At 46.3% G+C, this 12,188-nt stretch overlaps 1 protein-coding gene across 4 annotated transcripts in view; it reads right to left on the bottom strand.

Moving 5' to 3' along the window:
• ARHGEF2 (Rho/Rac guanine nucleotide exchange factor 2) overlaps positions 1-11,500 on the bottom strand; it is a 53,085-nt gene extending 41,585 nt beyond the window's left edge. The window contains exons 1-3 of one of the 4 annotated variants that reach the window (XM_009243108.3): positions 11,200-11,500; positions 9,599-9,716; positions 1,253-1,291 (exon numbers count right to left, since the gene is read on the bottom strand). In XM_009243108.3, the coding sequence (XP_009241383.3) occupies positions 1,253-1,291; positions 9,599-9,716; positions 11,200-11,483 (441 nt within the window). In that variant the 5' untranslated portion in view covers positions 11,484-11,500. The remainder of the gene's footprint in view (positions 1-1,252; positions 1,292-9,598; positions 9,717-11,199) is intronic. The other 3 variants (XM_009243105.3, XM_054551422.1, XM_009243103.3) reach the window with 3 other exon arrangements.
• Positions 11,501-12,188: the final 688 nt, after the last annotated feature.

Genomic DNA, 12,188 nt, shown 5'->3' with positions numbered 1-12,188 from the left:
TCGCGCCATTGCACCCAGCCTGGGCAACAAGAGCAAAACTCCATCTCAAAAAAAAAAGGAAGCATATAATAAAGATAAATGCAGAAATGAAATAGTAAGGCCGGGCACAGTGGCTCACGCCTGTAATCCTAGCACTTTGGCGGATCACCTGAGGTCAGGAGTTCGAGACCAGCCTGGTCAACATGGTGAAGCCCCATCTCTACTAAAAATGCAAAAATTAGCCAGGCGTGGTGGTGGGCGCCTGTAATCTCAGCTACTCAGGAGATTGAGGCAGGAGAATCACTTGAACTGGGGAGGTGGAGGTTGTGGTGAGCCGAGATTGCGCCATTGTACTCCAGCTGGGCGACAAAGCATAACTTCGTCTCAAAAATAAATAAATAAATAAATAGTAGACAAAGATAAATTAGAGAGGATCAATAAAGCCAAGAGTTGTTTTCTAGGATCAAGCAAATGAAATAGGCAAACCTCTGATAGGAATGATAAAGAAAACAAGAGAAAGCACAAATAGAATGAAAAAGCAGACCTAACTATAGAAAGAGCAGTGATTATAAAGATAAGAGAATACTACCTATGGCCAGGCACGGTGGCTCATGCCTGTAATCCCAGCACTTTGGGAGGCTGATGTGGGCAGATCTCTTGAGGTCAACAGTTGGAGACTAGCCTGGCCAACATGGCAAAGCCATCTCTACAAAAAATACAAAAATTAGCTGGGTGTGGTGGCGTGCACCTGTAATCTCAGCTACTCAGGAGGCTGAGGCGCAAGAATCACTTGAACTCGGGAGATGGAGGTTGCAGTGAGCAGAAATCGCACGGCTGGGTGTGATGGCTCATGCCTATAATCCCAGCACTTTGGAAGGCCGAGGTGGGCGGATCACCTGAGGTCAGGAGGTTAGGTCGAGACCAGCCTGGCCAACATGGTGAAACCCCATCCCTACCAAAAATACAAAAATTAGCTGGGTGTGGTGGTGGGCACCTGTAGTCCCAGCTACTCAGGAGGCGGAAGCAGGAGAATCGCTTGAACCTGGGGGACGGAGGTTGCAGTGAGCCAAGATCATGCCACTGCACTCCAGCCTGGGTGACGAGAGCAAAACTCTGTCTCAAAAAGAAAAAAAGAAAAGAAATCACACCACTGCACTCCAGCCTGGGTGATAGAGCAAGACTCCGTCTCACGAAAAAAAAGAGTACTACCTACAACTTCATGCTAAAATGCACATGAAGTCGACAAATTTCTACCCCCCAAAATAAAACTTACCAAAACTGAATCAAGAAGAAATAGAAACTCCGAATGGTCCTATTAAAGAAATGAAATCAGTAGTTAATCTTCCTAAAAACAAAACAAAAACACCAGGTCAAAACAGTTTTAGAGACAAGGGACAGATCTTTCAAGGAAGAGATCACTGACCTCTCGTACAAACTCTTCCAAAGAATAGACAACTAAAATAAAAACTCTTTAACTCGGCCGGGCACGGTGGCTCACACCTGTAATCCCAGCATTTTGGGAGGCCGAGGTGGGTGGATCACCCAAGGTCAGGTGTTGGAGACCAGCCTCAACATGGAGAAACCCAGTCTCTACTAAAAATACAAAATTAGCCGGGTGTGGTGCTGCATGCCTGTAATTCCAACTACTTGGGAGGCTGAGGCAGGAGAATTGTTTGAACCTGGGAGGCAGAGGTTGCGGTGAGCCGAGACCGTGCCATTGCACTCCAGCCTGGGCAACAAGAGCGAAACTCCGTCTCAAAAAAAAAAAAAAAACAACTCTTTAACTCTTTCTGTAAGGTAAGTACAACCTTGATTCCAAAACTACACATAGACAGTATGACAAAGATAAATTATGGGCCAATCTCTCTTATGCACATAAGTACAAAAATCCTAAACAAAATATTAGGAAAGTATAACTGATTTTATTTTTTATTATTACTTTTTTTGAGACAGTCTTGCTCTGCTGCCCAGGCTGGAGTGCAGTGGCACGATCTCTGCTCACTGCAACCTCTGCCTCCTGTGTTCAAATAAGTCTCATGCTTCAGCCTCCCAAGTAGCTGGGATTACAGGAGTAAGCCACCACACCTGGCCAGTGTAGTAGATTTTTAAATGGCTGCAAATTATTTGCAGTTCCTCCCATTAAGAAGGAGCCTGTCTCTTCACTCTGAATCTGGGCTGGCCTGTGACTTACTAGGATGACTAGAGTGTCACAGAAGTGCCATCATGTGATTTTTGAGCCTAAGCTTCAAGAAACCTTAAAGCGTCCACTCTCGCCCACTTGGAATGCTATTTTCATCTGAACAAGCCTAAGATGGCATTCTGGAGAGGCCGTGTGGATGAGAAGCAAGGTACTGCAAATGGCAGGCTGCTAGCTGAAATGGTAAGGAAGGCCATCCTTGATCATCAGCTCTATTCAGGCCACCAGACAATGGCAGCCACCTAAATGAGTCCAGGTGAGACCAGCCAAAATTGCCCACCCAAAGAATTGTGAGTAAACAAAACAAAAAAAGAATTGTCATTTTAAGCTGCAAAGTTTAGGGTTGGTTTGTTACACAGCAACAAATAATTGATACAAATAAAATCCAGCAGTATGTAAAAAGATAAAATGTGTAATGACAAAGTTGGATTTATCCTAAGAATACGGTGGTTTAATGTGAGAAAAATCCTTAAATGTAATTTACCTCAATAATATATTAAAGGAGAAGGGGCGTGGTGGCTCATGTCTGTAATCGCAACACTTTGGGAGGCTGAGGTGAGGCTGAGGTGGGGGATCACTTGAGCTCAGGAGTTTGAGACCATCCTAGGCAATATGGTGAAACCCCATCTCTATCAAAAATACAAAAAATTAGCTGGGTGTGGTGGCACACGCCTGTGGTCCCAGTTACTCAGGAGGCTGAGGTGGGAGGATAGTTTGAGCCCAGGTGGCAGAGGTTGCAGTGAGCCAAGATTGCACCACTGCACTCCAGCCTGGGTGACAGCGAGAACCCCATCTCAAAATAATCAATAATAATATTAATATATTTAAAGAGAAAAATATATAATCATTTTTGTAAATGCAGAAAAGCATAGGATAAAATCCAACACCCACTAACTCTAAAACCAAAGGCTTGGCAATTAGAAATAGAAGGAATCCTCCTTAACCTGATAAAGAGTATCTTTTAAAACCTGCAGCCAAAAACCAACCTCAATAGTGAAACACAAGATATACTCCCTGTAAAATCAGAAACAATACTTCTTATGGCATAGTTTTTAAGAAAAAATAATAATAAACTCCAGAAATAAGACAAGGATGTCCATTATCACCATTTCTGTTCAGCACAGCACTAGAGTCCTATTTTGATGGATTAATGCTGGAAGAGAGGAGAAACACTAAATAATAAATAAATAAAAATAGAGTCCTAGTCAGTACAGGAGTGCAAGAGAAAGAAACAAAAGGAGTGGATATTGGAAAATAAAAAAAACAAAGCTCATTTAAAGGTGACATAGGCTGGGTGAGGTGGTTCACACTTGTAATCCCAGCTCTTTAAGAGGTTAAGGTGGGAGGATCACTTGAGCACAGGAATTTGAGATCAGCCTGAGCAACATAGTGAGACCCCCATCTCTACAAAAAAAATAAAAAAATTAGCTGGGTGTGATGGCACACACCTGTAGTCTCAGCTGCTGGGGTGGCTGAGGCAGGAAATCACTTGAGCCTCGGAGGTGGAGGTTGCAGTGAGCCATGATCATACCACTGCACTCCAACCAGGGTGACAGAGCAAGACTGTCTCAAAAAAAAAAAAAAAAAAAGTAAAGATGACATAATTGTATACTTAGAAAAGCCAAAAGAAAAAAAAACACAGATAAATGGTTTTAATTTAAAACAAGAGTTTAGCAAGATAAATGACTATTAAGATTATTGTATGAGGAATAATTTTTTTTCCTTTTGAGACAGAGCCTCACTCTGTTGCCCAGGCTGGAGTGCAGTGGCTCAATCTCAGCTCACTGCAACCTCTGCTTCCTGGGTTTAAGCGATTCTCCTGCCTCAGCCTCCTGAGCACCTGGGATTACAGGTGCATGCCACCACGCCTGGCTAATTATTTTTGTAGAGATGGGGTTTCACATTGTTGGCCAGACTGGTCTCGAACTACTAACCTCAGGTGATCCTTCTGCCTCAGCCTCCCAAGGAGCTGGGATTATAGGCGTGAGCCTATAATTATTATCCTATATTATGAGGAATATATACAATATATAATATAATAATATATAGTATCCTATATTATCCTATATTATGAGGAATAATTTAATTCCATTTCTATAAACCAAAAATAATTATAAAATATAATTTAAAAATAAGAATGTATTGGCCGGGCACGGTGGCTCACGCCTGTAATCCCAGCACTTTGGGAGGCCGAGGTGGGTGGATCACGAGGTCAGGAGATTGAGACCATCCTGGCTAACACGGTGAAACCCCGTCTCTACTAAAAATACAAAAAATTAGCCGGGCGTGGTGGTGAGTGCCTATAGTCTCAGCTACTCGGGAGGCTGAGGTAGGAGAATGGCGTAAACCTGGGAGGTGGAGCTTGTAGTGAGCCAAGATTGTGCCACTGCACTCCAGATTGGGTGACACAGCAAGACTCCATCTCAAAAAAAAAAAAAAAAAGAAAAAGAAAAAAAGAAAGTATTTTTAATAGTAACCAAAACTACAAATTACCTAGAAATAAACTAATAAAGATTGACAAGGCTTGTGTGAAGAAAATTTTTTTGTTTTCTGAGATGGAGTTTCGTTCTTGTTGCCCAGGCTGGAGTGCAATGGCACGATCTTGGCTCACCGCAACCTCCGCCTCCTGGGTTCAAGCAATTCTCCTGCCTCAGCCTCCCGGGTAGCTGGGATTATAGGCATGTGCCACCACGCCTGGCTAATTTTGTATTTTTTTAGTAGAGACAAGGTTTCTCCATGTTGGTTAGGCTGGTCTAGAACTCCTGACCTCAGGTGATCCACCCACTTTGGCCTCCCAAGTGCTGGGATTATAGGTGTAAGCCACTGCGCCTGGCCCATGAAGAAAATTAATACTTTATTAAAAGACATTTTTGGCTGGGCGCGGTGTAATCCCAGCACTCTGGGAGGCCGAGGCAGGTGGATCACAACGTCAGGTGATCGAGACCATCCTGGCTAACACAGTGAAACCCTGTCTCTACTAAAAACACAAAAAATTAGCCCGGGTTGGTGGCACACGCCTGTAGTCCCAGCTACTCGGGAGGCTGAGGCAGGAGAATCGCTTGAACCTGGGAGGCGGAGGTTGCAGTGAGCCGAGATCACACCAATGCACTCCAGCCTGGGCGACAGAATGAGACTCTGTCTCAAAAAAAAAAAAAAAGGATTTTTTTTCACTAAGTAAGGGTAGAGAAATATTTTTTTAAAGACTTTTTTTTAGACAGCCTAAGTAAATAAATAGTTACATTATTTTTCATGGATAGATAAACTCAATATTGGAAATAGGTCAATTCATCTTACATTAATCTTTGTTTTGTTTTGAGATGGAGTCTCGCTCTTGTTGCGCTGGAGTGCAATGGTGCGATCTTGGCTCACTGCAACCTCTGCCTCCCGGGTTCAAGCTATTCTCCTGCCTCAGCCTCCCAAGTAGCTGGGACTGCAGGTGCCCGCCACCATGCCTGGTTCATTTTGTATTTTTAGTAGAGATGGGGTTTCACCATGTTGTTTAGGCTGGTCTCAAATTCCTGACCTCAGGTGATCCACCCACCTCAGCCTCCCAAAGTGCTGGGATTACAGGCGTAAGCCACCGCACCCGGCCCATCCTACATTAATCTTTGAATTCAGTATGATCTCAATCAAAATCCAGCAGGAATTTTTGTTTTTTAGAAATTGATAAGGTGATTCTAAATGTCACACAGAAATGCAAAGGACCCAGAATCGCCTGCCACTGCACTCCAGCCTAGGCAACAGAGTAAACTGTCTCTAAAACATAAATAAAAAATAAAATAAAAATATTCCTAAAGAGAATAATAACGTTAGAAGACTTACACCACTAGATTTTAAAGACTTACAATAAGGCTATGTTAATGAAGACAATGTGATATTGGCATAAAGATAGACAAATAGACCAGGGGAATGGAAAAGAGGGCCCATATGAGTGCACTTACTTGATTGTCAACAAAGTCACCATGGCAATTTGATAGAGAAAGTAAGTTTTAAAAATAAGTGATACTGGCCGGGCACGGTGGCTCACGTCTGTAATCCCAGCACTTTAGGAGGCCCAGGCGGCTGGATCACAAGGTCAGGAGATCGAGACCAACCTGGCTAACACAGTGAAACCCTGTCTCTACTAAAAATACAAAAAAATTAGCCGGGCATGGTGGCGTGCACCTGTTGTCCCAGCTGCCGGGGAGGCTGAGGCAGGAGAATGGCGTGAACCCAGGAGGCAGAGCTTGCAGTGAGCTGAGATTGCGCCACTGCACTCCAGCCTGGGCAACAGAGCAAGACTCCGTCTCAAAAAAAAAAAAGTGATACTGGAGCAACTCAATATTCATATGGGAAAATAAAAACAGAAAAACAAAAAATCTTGGCCAGACACAGTGGCTCACACCTGTAATCCCAGCACTTTGGGAGGCCAAGGTGGGCGGATCAGTTGATACCAGGAGTTCGAGACCAGACTAGGCAACATAGGGAGACCCTATCTCTACAAAAATACAAAAATCTGGCCAGGCGTGGTGGTGCGTGTCTGTAGTCCCAGCTACTCAGTTGGCTGAGGAGTGAGGATTACTTGAGCCCGAGAGGTGGAGGTTGCAGTGAGTCATGATCGCTCCACTGCACTCCAGCCTGGGTGACAAGACTCTGAAAGAAAAATGAAAGGAACATCTACAGTTTTAAAAGTGTAAGCACCCTACTGGCCAAACAAAATGAATATTGGAGCTAGACTTGGCTCATGGACTGTCAGTCTGCAACCCCTTGTCTAGCTTAATGAGTCTCAAACTTTTGGTTTGTGGACATTAGTATAGTACTTATTCACACTGGCTACTGCAGGAAGAAAGTAAAACAAAACCCCCAAACATATAGATGAAGAGTATATTAAGGAGAGCACATAAGGATTAGGTGAAGAGAGCTGAGGCATTAGAGAAGGAAGGCATAAGAGGGAAGAAAACACTATGGAAAAGGGGGAAGGAAGAAAACATAATACCAAGAAGTGGGGAAGAGAAAAGCGGAAGAGAGGGAAAGTTACAAAGGAATGAAGGGGAGAAAAGGAAAAAATATTTATTGAGCTCATCTTATGTGCCAGCCTCTGTGCTGAGTACTTTGACACCTTTTGTTCATTTAATAATCACAACTTTAAAAGACAATTTATTATTCTGATTTTCAGAAAGATAAAATAAATTGCTCAGCGGGTAAATAAATGAAGGATCTAGCAGTCAGTTCGACTCCGAAATCCTGTTCTTTCTACTGTAGTACATTGAAATGGGGATCAGGGGAGACCTGCAAAGATGCTGATGGAGAAAAGTGGTTGATGGGATCACTTGAGGTCAGGAGTTTGAGACCAGCATGGCCAACATGGTGAAACTCTGTGTCTACTAAAAATAGAAAAATTAGCCAGGCGTGGTGGCAGGCCCCTGTAATGCCAGCTACTCAGGAGGCTGAGGCAGAATTGTTTGTATCCGGGAGGCGGAGTTTGCAGTGAGCTGAGATCGTGCCACTGCACTCCAGCCTAGGCAACAAACCAAGACTCCATCTCAAAAAATAAAAATAAAAAAAGCAGGTGATGGGATGACATGGAGTTTTGTTTTGTTTTGTTTTGTTTTTTGCTGCTTCCCTGATAGGCTATATACGGCTCCCTTCAGCCTCTCCCCCAAACCATAGGTGCCCAAACAATGAGGCCAGGGTTGGAACCCCTGGCCGGCTAGACGATGAGCTGAAGGGGAGGCAACTTTTAGCCAGCAGACTTGAGACATCTCAGTGTACTCAGGGTCTCCTGGCTAGCAGGCCCAGTGGGGTCTCCAAAGCCCTTCTGTATCCTTAATGGTCCTTAAACCCTGGTTGAAGATCCCCCTAGTTGTGTTTACTTAAGCCAGAAGGCTGGGCAATCTCTATATCCTTTCTCCATCGATCATCCTATGATTATTTTGTTAGAGAATTATTATTGTTCAGGGTACCAGATCTTAGTTTCATTCCACAGATAATAAGTTCGGCTCCAGGCTGGGCATGGTGGCTCACACCTATAATCCCAGCACTTTGAGAGGCCAAGGCGAGTGGATCACTTGAGGCCAGGAGTTTGAGACCAGCCTGGCCAACATGGTGAAAACCCATCTCTACTAAAAATACAAAATTTTGCAGGGTGTGGTGTTGTGGGCACCTTGAAAAAAGAACAGGATAACAGCAATTGTTCGGGGAATAAGAGAGATAACCTTAAACTCTGACCGCAGGTGAGCCGGGCGGAACAGAGCCATATTTCTCTTCTTTCAAAAGCAAATGGGAGAAATATCGCTGAATTCTTTTTCTCAGCAAGGAACATCCCTGAGAAAGAGAATGCACCCCTGAGGGTGGGTCTATAAATGGCCCCCTTGGCTGTGGCCATCTTCTATGGTCCAGACTGTAGGGATGAAATAAACCCCAGTCTCCCATAGCATTCCCAGGCTTATTAGGAAGAGAAAATTCCCGCCTAATAAATTTTGGTCAGACCGGTTGCTCTCAAAACCCTGTCTCCTGATAAGATGTTATCAATAACAATGGTGCCCGAAACTTCATTAGCAATTTTAATTTCGCCCCTTCCTGTGGTCCTGTGATCTCGCCCTGCCTCCATTTGCCTTGTGATGTTCTATTACCTTGTGAAGTACGTGACCTCTGTGACCCACACCTATTCGTACACTCCCTCCCCTTTTGAAAGTCCCTAATAAAAACTTGCTGGTTTTGCGGCTTGTGGGGCATCACGGAACCTACCGACATGTGATGTCTCCCCCGGATGCCCAGCTTTAAAATTTCTCTCTTTTGTACTCTGTCCCTTTATTTCTCAAACTGGCTGACGCTTAGGGAAAATAGAAAAGAACCTACGTGACTATCAGGGCAGGTTCCCCGATAGTGTGGTGGCAGGCGCCTGTAATCCAAGCTGCTTGGGAGGCTGAGGCAGGAAAATCACTTGATCCCAGGAGGCAGAGGTTGCAGTGAGCCGAGATCACGCCACTGCACTCCAGCCTGGGCAACAAGGGAGACCCTGTCTCAAAATACATAAGTAAATAAATAAATAAGTTCAGCTCCAAATTGGGGAAATTTGGGGTCCACAGAAAGAAGTGGTTATAATTACTAGGGGAACAGGGCCCTTTTACTGAGAGAGGAACACATACACCCTCATCAACACAGAGGCACCGATACAGAAAGGAAGAAACAGAGAGTCTTAGAGAAAGAGACAGAGGCAGGGTACCCGGAGTTAGGGACAGACACAGACCCAGGGGAGCAGACAGAGGTACATAGACGATAGATTCCAATTTGGTCAGATGGAGCCGGAGCAATGCCCGGGCACAGAGAGACCCAGCAGCTGGCAGAACAGAGGAGACATAGAATAGAATGGTGGCTAGACAGGCGAGGGGCAGGAGAGGAGGAGCAAGGCAGGGGCCTTCATGGGGATCTGTCTGTCCATACCAGCCAGGTGGGGTAACCACCCTGGTGCTGCAGTCCCAGAAAGTTGTCCAGTTCTTCTTGGTTCTGCAGGAAGGGGGCTTCCTCGGGGCCTGGGCATCCCGATGCTTGCAGTCTCCTCCTGAAACACACATCGCCACCACTACCGTCTGTATCCAGTGGCCAGTGACGGGCACCAGGGAGGAACACCGCCTTGCCTCAGCCCAGCCCTGTTGCTTGCCCCCAGCCCAGCCCTTCCTGTTGGCATAAGCACAGCCCAGACCCAAACTGGTCCCACTTTGGGGCTCTGCTTTGCCAGGGCTGCAGAGTTGGCTGTGGGCAAGAGTGACCCCTGCTGGTCAAAGGGCAGTACTGCCTCCAGAAGAAAGCCAGGGTTCAGGGGAAGGCGAACACCAAGAGTAAGCTGAATTCTCCCTCCTTGCCTGGTTGCTAATGCCAACCTTTGCCCCTGCTCAGCCAACTAGTGCACTCAGGACTCCCTTCCCTCTCTAACCAAGGGGCAGAATTAATGCCTGACTGTGAAAGGTGGGTGACACTTGAAAGACCCTGAGATACAGTTTGTGCCACATAAGGGGGGCCCAGGCATTTGGGCATCTCTGCTTTCAGCCAGCTACCCTTAGGAAGGTGCCATGAGCCCTGCAGGCATTGCTTCTCATCTGAGTTCCCACCCAAGCCAGTTCAGGGACAAGGCCCAGGGTCCTCTCCCCTCACTCAAACCAGCCAGCCCTGCCCGGGAGCTAGGGAAGGTTGGTTCACTCACCAGAGCTAAAGGAACTTGTTCAAGGGGACCATTGTCAAAGCAGAGAGACAGTGCCCTTCCATGGCCAGCAGCCCTACAATGTTCACTCACACTGAACTCTTCATGCTGACCCCCGGACCTTCTCTTTCTGACTTCCTCTGACTTTGGGGAAGTGGTCAGGGGTTTTCCAAGGAAGGGGGAAGAGATGATCTTTGTGCTCTAGTCCACCAAGCATATGCAGAAGTCTGAGCAAGAACAACTAATCTCACGTGGCAATGCGGGACCATGAGTTAATCCAAGACATCCTGGGTTGTCCTCAGCCTGCAACCAAAAGCCCAGCAAAGACCTGGCAATGGGGCAGGCCCAATGTCCCAACCTTGAGACCACCTCTCTCAAGAAATCTCTGAAAGTTCTTTGGGCCTCAGTTTCCTTATCTGTAAAATGAGGAGACTGTGCCATATGCTCTCTGAGTTCCATATGTGGTTCTATGACACCATTATGTGGTTCTATGAAACCCACTGTGGGAGGCGGAAGCAAGAAGATCCAGTGTCCTGATACTCCCCCTGACTCCACACCTCCCTCCCACTCCCACCCTCAGTCTGCCCTGAGAGGAGATAAGAGCCACTGCGGAGAGGCATATCTTGGAAGGTAGCATCCATCCTCCCCCAAAGGTCCACAAATGGGATTGAGCGCTGGTTCTCCAGGGAAAGGACTGGGGGCCCAGGTCTCCTCGACTCTTGTTCTTCGGATGGTTGTCTCTTGAGGGAGATAACTAGAGAGTTATCTAGTTCCTTCCCACTTTCCTATTTTCTTCAAGGTCTAGGCCTGGAGGGAAGGACGTACAGGAGGTCCCCTGGGGGCTTACCTATTCAGTGGGTCATCGAGCTCCCTGCCAGGCCCCCAGCTATGTCTTTTGAAGACGTCATAGTTGTGGCCGTGGGCCCGGAAAGCCCCCGACCTTCGGAGGGGTACAGCATGCAAGCCATTCCCCTCCTTTATTTCCTCCATCTCTTCTTCCTCCAGTTGTTCTCTGGATTCAACTGCAGAAAGACAGCGGCGAGTGTGGCCTCGCGGCACCTGGTCTCCACCTGCGTCCCAGAAATCTGGGACAGCTCTGTTCATGGGAGACACACACAGACCAGTCTGCATCAGCAAGAAAGAAAAGAGTGAGCAGGGTTCTAGAACTCTGGAACCTTGGAACTAGAAGCGTGTCACAGTCAGCTGGACTTCGGAGTGCCTAGCCACCCCTCACTTTACTGAGACACAGAAATGGAGAATGTGTGGCTCAGGGCCACATTGTGAATTAGCTGCAGACTCAAGGCTAGAACTTAGGTTTTCTGGATCCCAGTTCAGTGTCCTTTCTAGTACATAAAGAGATCCTCATTTTCTCATTCTTTTTCCATTTACTGAGGATTTATATAGCAGAAAGCCAAGCAAAGAGAAATAGATATTGTTGCTATCCTCAAGGAATCAGAGTCTAGTGAGTGGGTGAGTGTGCGTGTGTGTGCACAAGCAAAAGCACAAATCACAGATGACTCCATAACTGGCTCACATATGCCAAATGCCACAAGAGAAGTTTCAACAAAAGGCTCTGGGCTGTTAAAGGAGTGAGGGCACATGACCAGTTGGGAGACAAAAAAGGCCAGGTGTGGTAGCTCAACCAGCACTTTGGGAGGCTGAGGCAGGTGGATTGCTTGAGCCCAGCTGTTCTAGACCAGCCCAGGCAACATAGCGAGACACTGTCTCCACAAAAAAACAAAATGTTAGCCGGGTGTGGTGGCATGTGCTTATAGTCCCAGCTACTTGGGAGGCTGAGGTGGGAGGATCACTTGAGTCCAGGAGTTCAAGGCTGCA

Source organism: Pongo abelii, chromosome 1, assembly GCF_028885655.2.
Source record: "Pongo abelii isolate AG06213 chromosome 1, NHGRI_mPonAbe1-v2.0_pri, whole genome shotgun sequence".
In the NCBI taxonomy this organism is placed as follows: domain Eukaryota; kingdom Metazoa; phylum Chordata; class Mammalia; order Primates; family Hominidae; genus Pongo; species Pongo abelii.
Note: the sequence above shows the minus strand (reverse complement) of the source record. Positions and strands in the feature narration are given on the sequence as shown.